Source organism: Guillardia theta (genome assembly GCF_000315625.1).
Source record: "Guillardia theta CCMP2712 unplaced genomic scaffold GUITHscaffold_331, whole genome shotgun sequence".
Lineage (NCBI taxonomy): Eukaryota > Cryptophyceae > Pyrenomonadales > Geminigeraceae > Guillardia > Guillardia theta.
In genome coordinates this window covers 1-19,153 of record NW_005434346.1, presented here as the reverse complement: position 1 = coordinate 19,153, position 19,153 = coordinate 1, and the positions used below count along the sequence as shown (strand labels likewise).

The following is a 19,153-nucleotide window of genomic DNA, read 5'->3' as shown; positions in this document are numbered from 1 at the left end:
CCTCCTCCTCCTCCTCCTCCTCCTCCTCCTCCTCCTCCTCCTCCTCCTCCTCCTCCGTCCTCCTCCTCCTCCTCCTCCTCCTCCTCCTCCTCCTCCCTCCCTCCCTCCCTCCCTCCCTCCCTCCCTCCCCTCGGGACTTACCAGAAGTGCTCGACAAAGTTCGAATGAAACTTTCTCTGCTCGGAAGTCAGACGAGTCCCCAGCTCTTCCCCAGCTCACCTCTCTTCGTACTCCTCCTCCCTCGCCGTCTGCAGCTCCAGTTTTCAGAGCAGGCGGAAGAAAACAATCGACAAGAGGAGGAACAGAGAAAGAGAAGAGCGAAGAGGAGAGGGGAAGAGGAAAAAAGGGTGTAAGAGCAGAGCAGAGAAGAGCAGAGCAGTGCAGTGCAGAGTAGAGTAGAGCAGAGCAGAGCAGAGCAGAGCAGAGCAGAGCAGAGCAGAGCAGAGCAGACCAGAGCAGGAGGACATCAAGTTGTTTCACCTCATCTTTCGATATGCAGTAGAGCGCCATCGCTGTCAACCTCTTCCTCAGCGAGGGATTCTTGTCAAAAACTCTCCACACCTGCACCAGCCGTTAGCCCCTCCCAGCTGCCCTCCAGCTGCCGTTACGTCTGTGCTGCTGAGCGTGTAGAGGGTGGCAGGGAAGGGAAGTCCTCCTGCGAAACAACGAATGACCCAGATGTCGCAACCTCCTCCCGCTGCTGCTGCTGCTGCTGCTGCTGCTGCTGCTGCTGCTGCTGCTGCTGCTGCTGCTGCTGCTGCTGCTCCTATGCTGCTGCTGCTGCTGCTGCTGCTGCTGCTCTTTCTCGTTCACCGACTCCTCCTCTTTCCCTCCCCCTCTCTGCTCGTTTTCCTTCTCCTCCTCTCCCTCCCACTCTTTTCTCCTCATTCTCTACCTGTCGGAACGACAATCTGCAGGACGAACGGGTCAGCCGAACGAGGAGGAGGAGAGGAAAAGTACCTGGCAGTGACATTCGTGGGGGAGGAGGATTGAAAGATGAGCGAAGAAAGTTTTCTCCAGCAGCACCGCCTGCGTCCTTCTTGTCACCTCCTCCTCTTCCTCCTCCTCTTCCTCCTTGACCTCCTCGATTCCATCCACCATCAAAGCAACTTTTCCTGCGGTAACCTGTCAACTTCAAGGAAGAGAGCAGAAAGAGGAGAAGGCAGGAGGGAGGAGAGGAAGGGAAGGAGATAGTAACAGGAAGGATCAGGAGAAGGGAGGCGAGGGAAGCACGGGAGGTACCAGATTCAACGAAGTAAATTCCTTCAAAGTCGGCTGAGAGCTTGTCAGAGTGACGAACAGATTGTTGCTGGTCCTCACCAACTTGCGATCCAGGTTCATACGTTCTCCTCGTCATCCTGCTGCACGTCAAGGGATCGAAACGAGCGAGAGCAAGAGAAGGAGGAGGGAGGAGGAGAGAGAAGAACGAGCAGGAGAAGAAGGAGAGCAGAGGGGGGAAGAGACGGTGAGAGAGGAGGAGATGAAGAAGGGGAGAAGAAGCAGAGGAGGAGGGAAGAACCTGTTAGTCAAGTACGCGAGAGCCTTCACATCATGGTAGCGGTTGAAAGCAGGGCAGCTCCTGCCGGGACGTCTCAGAAGGACGCACGTGAAGTTGGGAGGAGGAAGAGGAGCAAGAGGAGAAAGAGGAGGTCAGACTTTCTTAGTGTCCTATGTAGCCAATGGTTGCAAACGACCGACTCATCGAATGGTTCTCCCCCAAACTGAAAGCAAGTCAACCTATGTCTCCCCTCCTCCCCTATTGTCCCCCTCTCCTCCCCCCTTCCCTCCCCTCCTCCTCTCTTCTCTCCTCCCCCCTTCCCTTCCCTCCTCCTCTCTTCTCTCCTTCCCTCCTGCTCTCCTCTTCTTCTCGCCCCTTCCCTCCTACCTTGATCCAAGCATGATCGATCGCTTGTAGCGCGCTCAACCTCAGCTAAGTCCCATCAGTCCCTCTTCCGACGAACTTCGCAACATGTTTCTCCTCCCCCTCCTTTCCGCCCCTCGCCAGCAGCAGCAGCAGCAGCAGCAGCAGCAGCAGCAGCATGACCACGAGCACCAGCACAGCTACTCCTTCTCCTCCTCTACCTTAGGTTCATATGCCAGCATCCCTGTTATCAGATCCTTCGCATCTTTGCTTACTTGAGCGAAATATCGGTCTGGAAACTCAATCTGCACAAAGTAAGACAAGGCAAAGATTGAAGTGAGATGAAGATGCATATGGATACGGAGATGATGATGATGATGATGATGATGGAGATGAGGATGAGGATGATGATGATGATGATGGAGATGATGATGATGATGAGGAGGAGTTTGTGCTGATGAAGACGGCGAGCAAGAGGAGGAGGAGGTAGAGACCTTTCCCTGCTGCATTGCTTTGAGAAACTTTGGAATATTCTCATCGGACTGCCAGCAGCTCAGATGCGTCTGTCACTTTCCTCTCCCTCCGCCCTACCTGCGAGAAGGGAAGATCTGCGCTCAGCATCCAGTACATGATCGCTCCTGAGTATCCAGAGGCTGTCAGGGACTACACGCGGGAGGACAGGGGGCAGGAGGAGGAGCTGCACGCATGAGAGGGAAGTTCCTCACCGATAGACCACATGTCGGCTTTGTTGTCATAGGGTTGCCTCCTCCATATCTCTGTTGCCTCCCATCACTCGACCCTCTCCTCCTCCTTCCCCCTCTCCTCCTCCTTCCTCCTCTCCTCCTCCTTCCCCCTCTCCTCCTCCTTCCCCCTCTCCTCCTCCTCCTTCCCCCTCTCCTCCTCCTTCCCCCTCTCCTCCTCCTTCCCCCTCTCCTCCTCCTTCCCCCTCTCCTCCTCTCTCTCCCCCTCCTCACCTGGCGCCATAAACCCTGGAGTGCCGCACACGGTGTGCATCACATCGGACCCGCTGCGGAGGATCTGAGCAAGCCCGAGGTCGCAGACCTTGATCGTGTTGTAGTCCGGGTCTTCCTGCGTGAACGTGTGAGCCAGGAGGAGCGGGGAGGCAGCAAAGAAGAAGCAGGTCAAGTATTCAGGAGAAGCACGAAGAGTGAGGAGGAGAGTACCACTCAAACGAGGAGAGGGAGGAAGGAGGAAGAGCAAGGAAGGAGGAGGGAGGAGGGAGGAGGGAGGAGGAAGAAGGGAGGAGGGAGGAGGAAGAAGGGAGGAGGGAGGAGGGAGGAGGAGATGACAAACAGGCTCGATACCTCCACGTCAGACGCGTACATGAGGTTCTCAGGCTTGAGGTCTCTGTGAGTGATGTGCATGCTATGAAGACAGCGCATGGCCGATAGGATGCCCTCCAGCACCTTCGCCGCTTCCTGCTCGCTGTAAGGCAGCCCCATCTTATCCATCCTGCAACCAAGTTGAGCAGCAGAGCAGGCAGGGACGAGGAGACCTGTCGATCATGTTGCTTCCTCGCACCAGCTCCAGGATCAGACAGGCTCTCGTCGGCTCGTCGTAGACGGTGAAGAGTCGCATGCAGTTGGGATGCTCCACCTGCACACGCTGAGAAAAGAGCGCAGGCAACGACAGAGGAAGAGCGAGGAACGATGAGCAGCAAGAATGTGTGAAGTAGACTAATGAGGAGCCAATGGGGGCGGCGGAAAGATTACGAGAAAAGAGAACCAAGAGGAGGAGGAGCAAGGAACAAGAGTAGGAGCAAGGAACACGAGTACGGGCAAGGAACAAGAGTAGGTCACCTTCTTGAGGATATGGATTTCCTTCTCCATGGAAGGATGATCGTAGTCGGGTGAAAGTTTGGAGATAATCTGCCATGTCGTCAGACTCGATCTACTGACTCTCTATCAAGACACCTTGCAGGCAAAAGCCTTCTGACTCTGCTTGAAACGCGCCACAAAACCTTAGCAAATGCGCCCTCCCCCAGCATTCGTCCTAGTTTGTAGTCTTTCTGCACCCGATCGACACCCTTCACCACGGAGCCAACCACCTTGGGGTTCAGCTCCAGTCGCTTCAGGTCCACACTCTCAGGCACTCGCTCGACGATCCCAAAGTCAAAGTCCAACGCCTCCTCCCTCTTCGTCCCATGGAAGCCGGTCAGAAACTTGAAGAGGTTTTTCACCTGCTTCCAGTTTTGCTTGTGCTGCTGATCATCCAAGACCGGGGCAGGGTCCATGCTGACCCTGCCCCCTGTGTCCTGCTGTCCCGTCTCGGCAACAGGCGAGAGAAGCTCTTCGGGATCAGGACGAGAGGGTAAGAGAAGCTCTGAGAAGTTGTGATGACATTGGCTGCAAGGAGACGATACGCAAGGGCTGGGAAGAGTTCCACAAAACAGTCAATGTGATGGTTGGATTGAGATCCTGCTCAACTGAAGACATCGCGTCAGAATGTGCAGATACTACCGAAAGTGCATCCAATTCATCTCATCCCTATGACTTCCTTTTGTGCTAAAATAAAAACTCGAGTACCTCTTGCAGTATGCGATAACCATCTCGATGCTTGTGAGTACTTTCAGTTTGCTAAGTATCTCTCCATTGTCTCCAATACGATACCATCCATGCTGTAAGGGCAGTGCTCGTAGTTTCCCTGATTTTTCCTTTCCTCTCGTCTGATATCCTCTTCCCTTCAACTTTCCACTGGTATCCACATTTCCCATTCAGCCTTCTCCAACCGTTTCCTCTCCGCTCCTCCTTGTCTTTCTATCCCCCTGTTTCCCTCTATACCATATCCCGCTCATCCCTTCGCTCCTCTGTTTCCTCTCTTCCCATCTCGGGCTGTCCTGTCCTGTCCTGTCCTGTCCTGTCCTGTCCTGTCCTGTTGTCCTTCATTTCTCATTTTTTTTCGCTACAATTTGCAATTGAACCAACGGACCCTACCCACTTACCACCCCACCCCCCATGACAACCATGGACCACCCCTATCTCTCCATGCAGAAAGCACCAGGCAATTCTCAAGGAGGGTATAGGAAAGCATGGGGTAGGGGTGGTGTGACGGACACTACCCTACCTATTCAGTATCGAGATGTGCAAGTGTGAAGGGGGGGCCATTAGAAGACACAAAAGTGGAGGGGGTGGGGTTATGATGTATACAGGGGTACTACCAGTCAACGGAGGGGGTACATGGTGCCTGACCCAACGGTCCAGAGGAGGGTAGGGTAGGGTGATACTCCCCACTAATTGTATCTGCTGGTCCATCGAGATGCCCACCGGTAAAACATTTTAAAGTTCATAGCGCTTCAGTACCAGAGACCCTCCGTCAGTACACTTGACCCAATTATATATCTCAAAATATTGGTACTCCTACTAAAAAAAGGTCAAAGATATGGTACACTTTTATATATCTGACTTGTTGATCCCCCTCCCCTACGTCCGCCCTGCAGTCTACGACCCCAGCTACGACCCGGGTGGGTCCTATCAGGTACTGTATGAGAGTAGGACCTCCCCTATTGTGGGGTATGAGAGGATCTATTACCAGTTCATCGCCCTCATTCCCCCTATCAATGAGGCGGACCTGCTGTAGGAGGTTCAGCTCTGATCCTTTTTAAATGGAGTTTAGTTTGGTTTTTGTGGTTTCTGAAGAAATGCCGTTACAAGTTTGTGGGGAGAAGACCATGAGAGGGAGGGAGGGAGGGAGAGGGAGGGAGGGAGGGACAACAGAGCGAAGTAGATAGAGTAACGACAAGACGGAAATCGAAAGAATTCACGTTAGCGAATGATGGTAAATTGACAGAGAGTGACAGCGAATGAAGGGAGAAGAATACCGGACAGAGATAAAGAAAACGTTGATGTACATACTAGAGCGGGAGGGAGGGTTTAAGAAGGAAAGAACGAGAATGCAGTTTATTCCAGCAAACCAATCTTGATTTGATCAAGGTGACAATTCTCAACCTACCTTGCAGGTCTCGTACGTTCTGGTCATTCTGCCGACTACAAGCATAACCGACTTCGGACTTGCTTTTTTCTTGTGCCCTCGCTTGCCTTCTCTCGCTCTCTGTCACGATCTTCTTGAAATTTCATTCATCGATTCACAGGCAGATCTTTTAGTCTTTCAAACCCAAGATGACCTCGCAGGTGGTTTATTCCAACCTTTCTTGGAACATGCTGAGAATACCTCTAGGATTATAACATCGCATTGTACTTTCAGCGGCCAACCAAGCTGGAGGACAAGGAGGAGCAGCAAGTCATAGACGTGGAATCTTGTTCTGAGGAACAGATGGTTACGCTGACACGGAAGCATCTCGAACAGCTGCTCGCTTGTCTTCCAGGTAAGTCGTCTGATCTAGATCTCACCCCCCTTGTCGACAGATCTCTTCCTGATGAGCCTCGCGTGCCCCCCGAGCTCTGCGCCATCCCCGAGTCCAAGACGTCTCATCTGCAGGCTCTCAGAAAGCAGCTCATTAAGGCGGTTCCAGCTACCGGCCAGCGAGACCGAGTGCACCAGTTTCTCAGCTCGCTACTCGATTACGTCTCTTACATGTGCGAGGCGTTGGATCAGTCGGAAAACTCGAGGATCGCATGCGAGCTTGACAGAAAGATCGCAGCGAAGATACGCGGCGACATCATACCCACCATCCGAAACTTTTGTAACGATATCAAGAGCGTCACATGCGAGCAATGCTCGGATGACGTTATCACGAAGTCTATCGAAGCTGTCAAATCAGCTGAGTCGAGAGTAGCTCAAGCAAAGGACGTGTCAAGCAAGAAGAGACTTATCCACGAGGTCTGCTTGCCATCTCCTCCCCCCTTTCCCCGCCTCTCTCTTCCTTTCTCTCTTCCTCTTTTCCCACTGACACCCTCACAGTTGTGGGAGAAGTCGTTGTCAGCGTTGAAGAACCTCAGGAGCGGCAGAGACACGCTCGAGCAGGCGCAGGCGAAGGCGTCTGCCTCGGAGGAGGTGAAAGAGAAAGTCCAGCTGGACCTCAAGAGAGAGTCGGAAGCCATCGAGGCAGCGAGAAGCGACGCGCTCGGCCTGCGGTCACACCTCACTGAATGTCAAGACAAGGGAGACAAAGTCCTCAACTTCCTGCAGGAGGATGTGAAGAAGCAGGAGGAGGAGGAGCAAGAGGCCCTCCAGCAGTACCACACTGAGCGCGAACATGTGCTTCGCATCCTCCTACCCCTCTTGCAGCCGCTTGTACAGAGTCATCAGCGAGCAGAAGCTGCCAAGAGGAAGGCAGATGAGCTTCGGCGGATGCAGGGGATATGCGAGCGAGAGTGGAAGGAAAGGAGGAAGAAGAGGATGGAGGAGATGGACAGCAACCTGGACAAGTTTTGCGGGTCTCTTGAGAGGTACAATAAGGTGATCGAGAGCTTCCACGACGGGGCCGAGCACGTGTTAGCTGCTATGAACAGCTCCAGCATGCAGCTGAGAGAGAACTTGACGAGGAAGCAGTCGAGGTGGAGCGAGCAGCTGGCGGCGCTGCACGAGCAGACGTTTCTGAGTCTGAGCGAGGCTCAGATCCGGAACGAGGCGCTGCTGGAGGAGTGGAGCTCAGAATCTCAAGCCCTGCATGAGGCTCTCGAGGCAGCGGTGGAGCGGCTTGACTCAGTGGAGGAGTCGAAGATCAAGGAGCAGCAGCGGACAATGGAGCGACGGGTCAAGGAGGTGCTGGAGGAGAACAAGGAGATCGAGAAGCGAGTGGCGGCCGTTGAGACTCTGTTCAAGCCCGTGCTCGAGGACCTGCAGCGAGGAAGAATCGGGTTTGCGGTGTCGAGAGAGGCGATGGCGTCGGAGGGGATGCGGCGCGAGGAGTGGGTGTTCTCTCTCGGGGAGCGGCTCGTGCGCGATCTCCGACCCTCCCTCGATGCTCTTCGGCTTCGCGTCCGCCAGCAGCGGCTGGAGCAGCTGCGAAGGAACCACAAGAGAGAGTTTGAGGTCATCAGGAAGATGAAGGAGCAGCTGGACTCGGAGATGCTCCCGTTTCGCTCTCCTCCCGCGAGGCTGCTCACCTTTCAAGAGGACAGAGAGAATAGCTCGGACTCCAACATCCTCCTGGGTAAGCGGACAGGGGGCGCGTTCTCAGCTGTGCAGCAGAAGCGAGGACGAGTGGATGAGCAGGAAAAGCAGTCCGTGATCAGCATCGACTAGCATACTTGACAAGGTTCATCGACTAGCTTCATAAAGTTCATGTAACAACATCTCCCTGTATCACCCCCAGCTGCTGCTCGGGCTGCGACAGAGGTCAGGATGCGTTTCCAGCTGTCGAGTCGGCTCACCTGAGGGGGGCCTGGAGGCTGGGGCTCCTGGACAGGCTGCTGGCCCATGAAGAAGTTGTTCTGGTAGCATCCCCAGGTGCTGCCTCCCATGCGCAAGTTCGACTGGTCGGTGAGGCATCGGCCCGGGCACGAGGAGCCCTGGCATGGCACGACGTCGTTCACCACCTCCTGCTCCGCGATGCTCTTCTGCGCGGGAGGAAGCGAGGCGACGAGCTGTAGGAGGGCAGCTGCCGTCTCAGTTTGATTCTCCTGCGTGATGTGAGGGCGGAGATGGAGGAAGAGGAGGAGGAGGGAGTAAGAAAGAGAGGGAAGGAGGAGGGAGCAAGGAGAAGATGGGGAGGGGAGCAGGGGAGAGGAGGAGGAGCTACCAGCACTGCCATGCCGTAAGGTGTTCGATGCTGCCAGAGGTTCACGACGTCGAGTCGAGCCCCGTAGGCCACCAGGTTTCTTGCTGTTTCTGTCTGCCCCTCCATCGCCGCGTAGTGCAGGGCCGTGTTGTGCGCCTGGTCCCCCGCGTTGAGGTTGGCCCCCGCGAAGTAGAGGGAGCTGAGGATGGAGGGGTACGGTCCTCCCCAGCCTGCGCGTCATGTCAGGTCAGCCTCCTCCTCGCATGCCTCACCGTAGATCCCTAGGAAGTGAGCGGGCGTGCGGTAGGAGGCGTCGAGGGCGTCGGTGTAGGCGCCGCGAGCGAGGAGCGTCTTGACGGTCTCGTTCTGCCCCTTGATCACTGCCCAGTGCAGAGCCGTCATCTGGTTCTCGTCGTAGGCGTTGGGATCGGCACCGGCTGTGAGGATACTCGTGACGTTGGCGAGGTTGAAGTCCCCCAGCAGCACCGCCTCCAGGAGCTGCCGGGTGAGAGAGCTGATGGAGGAGGAGGGGACGAACTCCCTCGGGCCATGGAGCCGATCAAGAGAAGCGTTGGCTACTTGAAAGGAAACGAGCAGGGACAGAAGAACAAGAAGCTTGAAAGGAGATGAATCCATGTACAGCTCAAGGCCTCCTCCTCCTCCTCCTCCTCCTCCTTACTGCTTACTTGTTGTATCCAGTCTCTTCTTTTCTTCTTCTGTTTGTCCTGTCAATGTTGGGGTTGTCCACTAGATTCCTGCATGCCAACTTAAACAACAGCTTCGCATGTAACGACATGTTTCTCTTTCTCTTTCATCGTGGCCTCGCTGCTGCTCTCGTCTCTGCTGCTCTCCTTCACATATCTCGCTCAGCGTGGCAAATTTACCGTTTCGTTTCTCGCACTTTCTCTCTTTGCTCCTTCGTTAATTTCTGATGACGTTGACGGAGGAGAGCAACCAGACATTTGCGAACATTCTTAGTATTCAACTCTGATGTCTTCCTGACTTCTCACTTTGCTCCTCTCCTCTTCTCTCTCATCGTCTTCTCTCCTCTCTCATTACTTCTCCTCTCTGATTTCCTCCTGCTCCTGCTCCTGCTCCTGCTCCTGCCCCTCCCCGCTCTTCTACCATTTTGCTCGACGTCGCTATCGTTAAACCGACGCTACAGATCTGATACGTGAGGGGCGAATGATGCAGATCTGATACGTCACTTAGCTCAGGGGCTTGTAACGGATCGGACGGGGACTACCACCATTTTCACTTATCTTGCTTCAACAGTAACGGAAGCACTAGATAGTCAACTGCGCTGCTGTCATCATGGCGTGAAGCCTCCGACTGCTACTGAGAGCGCAGCGGCAGCCCTCGCTCACGGGTTCGAGGTGGCACCGGCGAACTTGCCCTGGGTGAGGATGAGGAGCAAGGAGGAGCAGGAGAGGATGAGATGACGTACCGCCATCATGGACTTGAAGTCTGCGAGGATCCGATTCTCGCGCTGCTGTCGCTCCTCGAAGTTGAACATGGCCAGAGCGCGCTTCTCCTCTGCGGAGTAGACCTGGAGGACTCACTCAATCTCTCACCTCCCTCCCCTCGAGGTCCCCGGCCTCTTCCTCAGTCGCGTCATCCGGCACTCGCCTGGTTCTCCTTCCTGATACGAACGGCGTTCATCCTCTTGTGGCGGGAGCCGCTCATGACGAAGCCTTCGGTCTCGAAGCTCTCGATCTCGTCGGCCTTGAGACCAACCTCTCCTCGTCGCGGGATGCGCTTCCCCTCCTGCACGTACGAAGCGATGGCAGCTCCCTCACCTGCCACCAGTCAAGACGCCGCAGTACTGGGCCCGCCTGGTACCGGGACGGAGAGCTCCGCCATAGATGCTGTCATGCGCCTTGCCTACGATCTCCTCGGAGTCGAGAGGACGGGAGGGCCCTGCTTCCACTTCCTCCAGGTCCAAGTCCTCATCCTTGCATGCCGTCACACCTCCTCCTCCCCACCTCCTCCCTCACCCTCATCTTGTGAGCTGCAGCAAACACCAGCTCCTCGCCCATGATGTCCTCCTCCTCGTTGTTGGCTGGCTCTTCCTCGCTCGAAGGCTTCTCTGAACTGCTCTCCTGCTTCTTCTGAGACAGGAACTAAGCGAGCAGAAGCAGACAAGTACGCAAACCTTGCTTGATTTCTTCTTGGAGTGCTTTCGCTTCTTTTCGCTCTTTTTCTTGCTCTTCTTCTGCAAGTTTCCATGAGCGACAGGTTGAGACAGAACAGAGGGGAAGACGGTCTGAAGAGGGGAGGAGATGGTCTGACGAGGGGAAGACGGTCTGAAGAGGGGAGGAGATGGTCTGAAGAGGGGAGGAGATGGTCTGAAGAGGGGAGGAGATGGTCTGAAGAGGGGAGGAGATGGTCTGAAGAGGGGAGGAGATAGTATTGAGGGTCCGAAGCGTCCTTCACCTTTTTCTTCTCGTCTTTCTTCTTCTCTTCCTTGCCCTTGCTGTCCTTGTCGGAGCCTTCCTTCTCACGCTTGCTCTCCTTCTCCTCCTCCTCCTCCTCCGATTCGCTTCGTTTCCTTGCCGACGCTGCCTCGTCCTTCTTCCTGGCCTCCAGCACCTTCCTCAGCTCGCGCTCTCTCGCGCTCTTTGTAAGGTCTTCGTCGTCTGAGCTCGCGTAGATCGTGGTTCTCTTCTTGTACGTCACCTCCTCCCGCTCTCTCCTGCGACGATCTCGCTCCCCGTCGTCTCCGCGACTGTATCCATGCCCCCCCTTGCTCTGATCCCAGTCCCGTCCGCCCTGCCCTCTCCTTCCTGGAGATCCTGACCTCTGCCTCCTTGGGCTGCTCCTGCTCCTGCTCCTGCTCCTGCCCCTTCCTCTGCTCCTGCTCCTGCTTCTATCCCTTCCCCTGCTTGGAGGGCTCCTGCTCCTTCCCCTCCTGCTCGGAGGGCTCCTGCTTCTCCCTCTCCTACTAGGAGGGCTTGTGTGCCAAAGTAGCAGTTACTCCCAAGAACAGCGAGAGGAGAGCAAACGGGGAGGTAGAGGTCATTGAGCACGAGATGAGAGATGATGAGCAAGAGCAAGGGTTTCAAGCGTTCGCAAGCAAGGAAAGACTCAACGATGAGAACAAGAAGGGTTCTAAGAGAGTAGGAAGCTGGCGGACCAGCGAGTAGCAAGTGACAAGACTGAATACCTTGAAGAAGATCGTCGTGGACTCGACGAACTACGCCTTCTTCCCATGATCTACATGAGATGTCAGCGACGAGATACCACTACACGACATCTTCTTTTCTTTCTTTCTTTCTTTCTTTCTTTCTTTCTTGTTTTCTTGCGATTTCAACCAGTTTGGCTAAAGTTCTGGTGCTCCTCATTCTTCTTCATGATGTTTTTCTGTGTGTGAGTACAAAGCCCTTCCTTTTATCCCTCTCTGTCTGCTCGGTTCTTCTACCTGCAATCTACTTGCCCCTCCTTCCTCTCCCTCACCCCCTGCTCCCCTCTCTCGCAGCTTCCTCTGTATCAGTCCTCGTTTTCGTCTCGTCTCATCTAGTCTTGACGAGTCCGGGTCTCGTCCCTATCCTGATCCTGATCCTGCTCCTGCCCATGATCCTGCCCTTGCCTCTGCCTCTGCTCCTGCTCCTGCTCCTGCTCCTGCCTCTGCTCCTGCTCCTGCCTCTGCCTCTGCTCCTGCTCCTGCTGCTGCTGCTGCTCCTGCTCCTCCTGCTGCTGCTGTTCCTGCCTCTGCTCCTCCTCCTCCTCCTCCTGCTGCTGCTGCTCCTGCTTCTGCTTCTGCTCCTGCTCCTGCTCCTGCCTCTATCATCAGTTCCTCATGCAGGCTATGGCGGCTAGCGAGGGCGCACAAATTGGAGAGGATCGATCATGGGGTAGGGGGGGTTACTACCCCACCCTATTTTTAACAATTCAACTTCCTCTAAATATAGGGTACCATCTTCAAGCGTAGGGTAGTACTGGACCCAATCGAGGGTGTTTAAGAGACTGGGGGTGGGGTGGTGTTGCGATCGGATACACGAGATGGACGGCAAAATGGGCAAAGAAAACCTGTTGAGGGAGATGAAAGAGGTAAGAGCGATCATGCGAGGAGAGAAGAAGAGCGATCATGCGAGGAGAGAGGAAGAGCGACCATGCGAGGAGATATCGAGGAGAGAGGAAGAAACGATAGAGATATGACTGGGAGAGGCGAGGAGAGAGGACAGAGAGGAGAGAATGGAGGGGAGACAGAAGAACCATCGAGGAATTGAACGCATAGAATGAAGTAGAGAGATGTGACTGAGCGAGTAAGAGCACGAACCCCACCACACAGTTGTGTTGTTCTATTGAGAAGCCTGATGGTGGTGTTGGTCTGTTTTAGGAATCAGAGATGCAGATAATGCAGGACATCTATAACAGCATAACCTCCAAATGCTTCAACAAGTGTGTGAGCAAGCCAGGGGATCGATTGGATAAAGGTGACTCTTGTTGTTCCCCTGTCTCCCTCCTCTATCCTCCTCCTCCTCCTCCTCCTCCTCCCTCCTCTCTTTTCCTTCTCGTACTCCTCCCTCCTCTCTTTTCCTTCTCGTACTCCTCCCTCCTCTATCCTCCTCCTCCTCCTCCTCCTCCCTCCTCTCTTTTCCTCCTCGTACTCCTCATTTGTTTTGCAGACCAGCAGGTCTGCCTTGCGAAATGTGTCGATCGACTTCTAGAATCTCGAAATGTTCGTAACTTTCCCTTCCCGTCCCGTCCCGTCCCGTCCCTTCCCTTCCCTTCCCTTCGTTTTGCCGCTTTTCCCTTCAGTTTCCTTCCGTTCCCTGTCCTGTCCTGTCCTGTCCTGCCTTCACCCCAACCGACCGCCGCCCTTCTTCCCTCTTGTCTTCTCCCTCTTGTCTTCTCCCCCCTCAGTCTCGGTGCTTCTCTCCATCTTCTCTGCATGTCATTGTCCTTGTGCTCGCTCTCTCCCCTAGTCCCCTGCTTCCTCTTCCACTCCTCCTCCTCCTCCTCCTTCCTGCCTCTGACTTTCCTCCTCTTTTCTGTCCCTCCTGCCTCTCACTTCCTTGTCCTCCTCTCAGGTTGTCACGGAAACAATGATTGAGCGAGGAGGAGGGAGCAAGAAGTGAGGAGTAGGAATTCATCTTGACATTTAAGTTGCACATGTGGAATCAGTATTGAAATGACCTCAACAAATAAAAATGTAGGCAGCCCATCACTGTAGTCGTCGATCAAGGCTTTCCATGTACTGCCGGAATCATCAGCATCCCTCCACTTCCTGCCCCCTCTCTTCCACCCTACTTCTTCCTTCTCCTTCTTCCCATTCACCTCCTCCCCCCTCCCCCCCCCCCTCTCCCTCTCACTCTCTTCCAGTCCCTCCCTCGCTCCCTCGCTCCCTCGCTCCCTCGCTCCCTCCCATGTTTCATCTCTTCCTCAAGTCTCCCCCCCTCCCCTCTACCACCTGGGTACGTAGCTCATCGAGGGCCTGTGAAACTTTCAGCGAGGAGGGAGAGAAAGGTGGGAAGGGGAGGAACTTAGTGGGTAAGAAAGAGACAGAAAGAGGAGAAGTCAAGCAGAGGAGTCGTGGAGGACAGGGAGAGCAGAAGAAAATCGACTCGGAAAGAGGCGGGCAAATGGAATGTAGCAGAGATTTGAAGCGAAAGGGAGGAGGGTGAGGTGGATGAGAAGGTAGCGGAGGAAGAGGGAGAGAAGGATAAGGAAGAGGAGGAGGGAGAGGAGGAGGACCTTGTTGAAGTCGACTGGCTTGTCACTTTCTCCTGTTGCTTGTGCCTCCTCCTGCACCAATACCTCACTCCTCCTCCCCTCCTCTCCTCCTCTTACCATCGGTGTGTCAAGCTGTTGCTTGCCGTCCTTGGCAGCTGAAACTCCTCGACTCAGAGGAGGAAAGAGATGCAGCAGGAGAGTCGACGGAAGACAGCGCAGGAGGAAAAGGCGGGGTGAGGGAGGAGAAGGAGAAGGAGAAGGAGAAGGAGAAGGAGAAGGGAAGGGAAGGGAAGGGAAGGGAAGGAGAGTTGGGGGCTGGGGGCGCACCAGAGTCGATCTTGGCGAGGAGATCTTCGATTGCAGACTCGAAACTGAGGGAGGGAGTGAGACGAGCCGAGAGAGCAAAGGAGGACAAGCGACGTACGAGGCAAGCGCGAGGGAATGCCGGGAGAGGATAGGGAAGGAGAAGAGAAGAGGAGAGAGGAGGGAGGAGAGGAGAGGAGAGGAGAGGAGAGGAGAGGAGAGGAGAGGAGAGGAGAGGAGAGGAGAGGAGAGGAGAGGAGAGGAGTGGAGAGGAGTGGAGAGGAGGGAGCATCATTAGATGGGATGGGATGGGCTGCGATGGGATGGGAGGGACGGGGAGAAGAGGGTTGAAGAAGGAAAGAAGATGGAAACAGAGCAAGCAGATAACTCACGGTCTGCCGGGGAAACCGAGCATACCGGCTAATCGCCACAAGCCTTCGACCTCCTCCAGCAGTTCCCGGGCTGCTCAAACGCTCAGCTCGGGAGGGACAGGAGGGAGGAGGGCGAGAGGAAGAGACCTTGTGGGTAGAGGCCCTGCTGGACTAGCTGCTCGGCCTTGAGGAATTTCTGCAGCGGTTCGTTCATGTCTAGCTGGGGTCATGCTGGAGTTCCAACGTCACCTGGTCCGCGTCCTCCTTTGCTCGCGATTTCTTTTCTAGCTCCTCGTCTCGTTGTCCCAGACTCGCTGCTTTCACTATCAGCTTTACCTCCTCCTCCTCCTCCTCCTCCTCCTCCTCCTCCTCCTCCTCCTCCTCCTCCAGTCACGCCTGCTATATCACCTGCCATGGAGCGCACACTGTCTTTCCTCTGCTGCTTGACTAGAAGTCTTTCCTCCCAATGGTTCTCCGGGTAGGCGGAGCGCTAGCAAAGGACGAGCATTAGGACGTGAAGGCAGGAGGAGCAGGGAGGGGAAAACGTTCAGAGGAGAGGATCGAGTTTCTCAGGGGATGGGAAAGGAAGGGAGGAGACGAGCAACGAGGAGGGCAGGAGGAGATTGAGAGTAGGGTGAGGGGGGGAAGAAGACTTCCACCATCTCTGCTCCGAGCTTCCAGTCTGCGAAGAGAACGAGACTACGGGCCTGCCTCAGCTGAGCTCGGACCTGCAGGAAGAGCTCGTTCAACAGAGACAGGAAGAGGGTGAGGGAGAAAACAAGGAGGAGAGCGCGAGGAGGAGCGCAGAGGAGAAGAGGGAGGAGGAGCGCAGAGGCGAAGAGGGAGGAGGAGCGCAGAGGAGAAGAGGGAGGAGGAGCGCAGAGGAGAAGAGGGAGGAGGAGCGCAGAGGAGAAGAGGGAGGAGGAGCGCAGAGGAGAAGAGGGAGGAGGAGCGCAGAGGAGAAGAGGGAGGAGGAGCATGGAAGGAGGAGGAGGGGAGTTTCTATCTTGACCTTGACTTCATCATTGAGCTGCGCAAGGTCCTTCAGGGCCTCGGCATCTTCAAGCTTGGCGGTCGCCTGATTTGAGACGTCAGGACGAGGGAGGAGAGAGGAAGCGACTCGTTCCTGATCGATCTTCTCCCTCCTCTCCTTGACATCCGACTTGACGGAGCTGCTGATCATACTGGAGATCTCGTCGCAAAGAGAGCAGACTAGATTCGACGGGATGCTCTTCCTCTCTCCTCCCTCCAGGATCACTCGCTCAAAGTCTTCCGCTGCCTTCGCATACACGGATCCTCCTCCTCCTCCTGCGTTCCATCCTCGTCTTGCCTTGTGCAGTTCTTGTATCGCCTCTGCGCTCTTCCCTTCCCCCGCAAGACGGCAGGCATCGCCGAAAGCTCTGAAGCATTCTCGCTCGTCCAGCTCCCTTGTCTCGCTGGCTCCGAGAAGGCACGCGGCAGCCAGCAGCGAGTCTACCAGGAGGCAGCCGAGCAGGAGGGGACGACCAGCGATCCTCCAGGGAGAGACGATGTAGAGGAGGAGGAGAGGCTGGATGAGGAGGGAGACAGCAGCCCCTGCGTGAAGATCCCGCCAGGTTCCTCCTCCTCTCCTCTCCGACCACGAGAGGGCGGAGGCAACGCCGGATCGCAGAAGCGCTCCTGCTGCGGTGAGACGCAGGGCAAAGAGAGCACGAGGAAGGTCCGTGAGTTCCAAGACTCCCAGCCATCGCGTCACGAGCAGAGGAGCTGCTGCTGCTGCCAGCGCCTGAACCAGCGAGACAAGGAAGAGAAGCGGGTAGAATGACCCCATCGGACCCGCCAATGAAGGAAGGAGGGGCAGATTGCCTGCTGCTGCTCCTGCTGCTCCTGCTGATCCTGCTGCCTCCTCGCTGCTCATCTTCCATATCCAGAAGCTGATGAACATGGTGACGGCCGAGGTCAAGAGGAAGCACGCAGGCAGCAGGTTGATGCGCGCAGCTGCCAACATCGCCGACATGGCACCATAGAAGACGAGAAGCGAGGAAGCTGCCAAAGCAAAGATCATGTGGCGGTAGGAGGTGGAGGAGAGCTGCTCGCGCCTCGCTGCTTTCTTGAGGGAGCTCAGGAGGAGGAAGAGGAGGGGGTAGAAGCTTCCTCCCAGCAGCAGCAGACCTCGCTCTGTTCCCGCCATGGCAGAGACCGAAGCGGTGAGGAGAAGAACAAAGCCAGCTCCCCCCCAGCTGCTGCTCACCGCGTCCATCACCTTCACCTGCTCCTCCTTGACCTCGGACGACGTGGCGACGGGCGAGGCGAGGATGCCAGAGGATCCGCGCATGCCGCGAGCGTGGAACGAAGGAGAAGGGAGAGGGAGGAGGGAGGAAAAGGAGGCCATGGGTAGGGCTCGGGAGAGAGGAAGAGGAGGATGGAGGGGAGGAGGGAGAGGTGCGGGCAGATGAACGAAGAGCAGCGGCGCGAGCATGTTTCCCTGACGCACGCCGTAAGTTTCACTCATCGAAAAAAGGCAGAATGAGCAAATTAGAGCAAAATATGCTGCCCCGATTAATGCAGATACGACGAGATGAGATGAGAGGACTGAGGGGAGGCGAGGGAAGGAGAGGAGAGGAGAGGAGAGGAGAGGAGAGGAGAGGAGAGGAGAGGAGAGGAGAGGAGAGGAGAGATGAGATGAGATGAGATGAGATGAGATGAGATGAGATGAGAGTAGATGAGATGAGCTGAGATGAGCTGAGGTGAGATGAGATGAGATGAAAGGTGATGGGAGGGGAGCGGGGGATAAGAGTAGAACAAGGTGTGCTGGATCATGGGATGTGACTTGTCGATCCTCCCTCAGGAGCTTCTGCCATGGCGCTCGAGCGGACGTGCGTTGTGGAGGAGGGGCTGGCGGGGTTGGAGGTCCGGGACATGAGCGCACACATGGGCCCGCAAGGAACGATCGCCATCACGAGCAGGCAGGGCCTCTGGTTCGCCGTCGACGATCAGCTGGGGAGAGATGGGGAGGAGGAGGGGAGAGGGGATGAAGGAGGCGGGAGGTCGAGGAGGGTGGAGCCTGTGGTTCAGAAAGACGCAGCAGGAAAGTGGCTTGACCTTGGCAGCGTCTGCTGGTGTCCTGATGCTGCGCGGGCGGGCTGGCTGGCGGCAGTGAAGCAGAGGAGTGTGATGTTGTGGGACGCTGGGCTTGGAGCAGCTTGCGGGAGCTCGGAGGCAGGAGGAGGACGATCTCTGACGGATGTGGACTGGGGGCCGATGCTTGTGGCAGGAAGCATGGACGGCATGATCTCGGTGTTCGATCCTCGCGACGTCGGCTCGCCTGTTGTCTCGCTCCTCACCAAGACCATCGGACACACTCAAGTTCGCTGCTGCCGGAGGAACAGCAACCTCCTCGCGTCCGCTCACGCTGGCAACGTGCTGGTGTGGGACGTGAGGGCGGGGAAGCGTCCTCTAGCGACCATGATGGCGCATGTCAGCAACAAGGTCGGCAAGATCGACTGGAGCCCTTGCAACGCGGAGGAGCTGGTGACCTGCTCGCCTACCGAGAGCGAGGTCAAGCTGTGGAGGGTGAGCCAGCCGCAGCAGGAGCACGCGACCTTGAAGATGTGCTCGCACGTCAGCAGCGCCATGTTCTCTCCCTCCGGCGACATGCTCCTCACCGCCCATGCCGACTGTCGTCTCCGCCTGACCGCCATCAGCACCAGCTCCACCCTCCTCACCATCCCCACCGCCACTGTCGTCGAGCGGCGAGTCGACTGGGTCTGTCCTGTCGGCGACGCTTCCGTCCTGCTGCCATGGCGGGTGGCGGCGATCACTTCGCCGGTGGGAGGGAGCAGGGTGAACGTGCTGAAGGAGTGGGTGCTGTCCTCTCAACCCGAGCATGCGGCTGAGACTGCTGAGCGAGCAAACAGCTCAGCAGACTCGGAGGGCGAAGAAGTTGAAGATGGATACAACACGACCCACAGACTCTTACAAGCTGAGGACCTGCTGGGCGTTGACAGCATCCACATCACGTGACCTCTCTTGCTCCTCCTGCTCCTCCTGCTCTTCCTTTTCCGTTTCACCAGCCATCTTGCTCTTGCCTGCCATTGTCTGTTTTGTGAAGACCTTCCTTTTATGTCTGCTCGCCTCCCTTCTGTCCTCCCCCCCCCCCCCTCCCTCACGCTCTCTCTCTCTCTCTCTCTCTCTCTCTCTCTCTCTCTCTCTCTCTCTCTCTCTCTCTCTCTCTCTCTCTCTCTCTCTCTCTCTCTCTCTCGTCGTCGTCGTCGTCGTCGTCGTCGTCGTCGTCGTCGTCGTCGTCGTCGTCGTCGTCGTCGT

General features: G+C 56.1%; 6 protein-coding genes across 6 annotated transcripts; 2 read left to right on the top strand and 4 right to left on the bottom strand.

Annotated features, from left to right (window-relative positions):
* Nucleotides 1–2,584: 2,584 nt before the first annotated feature.
* GUITHDRAFT_45352 (hypothetical protein) lies at nucleotides 2,585–3,481 on the bottom strand (the record flags this gene model as incomplete). The annotated part of the gene is made up of 4 exons (XM_005818295.1): nucleotides 2,585–2,637; nucleotides 2,836–2,923; nucleotides 3,172–3,334; nucleotides 3,378–3,481. Coding segments are annotated over 4 exons (408 nt in total), but the record flags the coding sequence as incomplete, so codon positions are not given.
* Nucleotides 3,482–6,151: 2,670 nt separating this feature from the next.
* GUITHDRAFT_122431 (hypothetical protein) lies at nucleotides 6,152–8,026 on the top strand (the record flags this gene model as incomplete). Its single annotated transcript, XM_005818294.1, has 2 exons — nucleotides 6,152–6,658; nucleotides 6,740–8,026. 2 exons carry the CDS (start codon nucleotides 6,152–6,154, stop codon nucleotides 8,024–8,026), a joined length of 1,794 nt encoding a protein of 597 aa, XP_005818351.1.
* Nucleotides 8,027–8,579: 553 nt separating this feature from the next.
* GUITHDRAFT_60050 (hypothetical protein) lies at nucleotides 8,580–8,966 on the bottom strand (the record flags this gene model as incomplete). The annotated part of the gene is made up of 2 exons (XM_005818293.1): nucleotides 8,580–8,722; nucleotides 8,774–8,966. Coding segments are annotated over 2 exons (336 nt in total), but the record flags the coding sequence as incomplete, so codon positions are not given.
* Nucleotides 8,967–9,864: 898 nt separating this feature from the next.
* GUITHDRAFT_83173 (hypothetical protein) lies at nucleotides 9,865–10,310 on the bottom strand (the record flags this gene model as incomplete). The annotated part of the gene is made up of 2 exons (XM_005818292.1): nucleotides 9,865–10,058; nucleotides 10,127–10,310. Coding segments are annotated over 2 exons (378 nt in total), but the record flags the coding sequence as incomplete, so codon positions are not given.
* Nucleotides 10,311–13,594: 3,284 nt separating this feature from the next.
* GUITHDRAFT_166896 (hypothetical protein) lies at nucleotides 13,595–16,298 on the bottom strand. Its single transcript, XM_005818291.1, has 12 exons — nucleotides 15,978–16,298; nucleotides 15,864–15,929; nucleotides 15,511–15,579; nucleotides 15,260–15,341; nucleotides 15,101–15,165; nucleotides 14,999–15,047; nucleotides 14,873–14,942; nucleotides 14,505–14,548; nucleotides 14,295–14,332; nucleotides 14,199–14,249; nucleotides 13,915–13,938; nucleotides 13,595–13,701 (listed from the first exon to the last, which is right to left on the bottom strand). Exons 1-12 carry the CDS (start codon nucleotides 16,032–16,034, stop codon nucleotides 13,669–13,671), a joined length of 648 nt encoding a protein of 215 aa, XP_005818348.1. The 5' UTR covers nucleotides 16,035–16,298; the 3' UTR covers nucleotides 13,595–13,668.
* A 1,391-nt stretch (nucleotides 16,299–17,689) lies between these two features.
* GUITHDRAFT_149341 (hypothetical protein) lies at nucleotides 17,690–18,853 on the top strand (the record flags this gene model as incomplete). The annotated part of the gene is made up of 1 exon (XM_005818290.1): nucleotides 17,690–18,853. One exon carries the CDS (start codon nucleotides 17,690–17,692, stop codon nucleotides 18,851–18,853), a length of 1,164 nt encoding a protein of 387 aa, XP_005818347.1.
* Nucleotides 18,854–19,153: the final 300 nt, after the last annotated feature.

What these genes read in the sequence shown, in the direction of transcription:
- GUITHDRAFT_166896 (XM_005818291.1), bottom strand. Translation starts at nt 16,034, where the DNA reads ATGATCAGCAGCTCCGTCAAGTCGGATGTCAAGGAGAGGAGGGAGAAG. An exon ending in GGAAGCTCGGAGCAGAGATG is followed by an intron (nt 15,342 to 15,510) that starts GTGGAAGTCTTC and finishes GTCCTTTGCTAG; the next exon opens with CGCTCCGCCTACCCGGAGAA. An exon ending in CAGTGTGCGCTCCATGGCAG is followed by an intron (nt 15,166 to 15,259) that starts GTGATATAGCAG and finishes TAGTGAAAGCAG; the next exon opens with CGAGTCTGGGACAACGAGAC.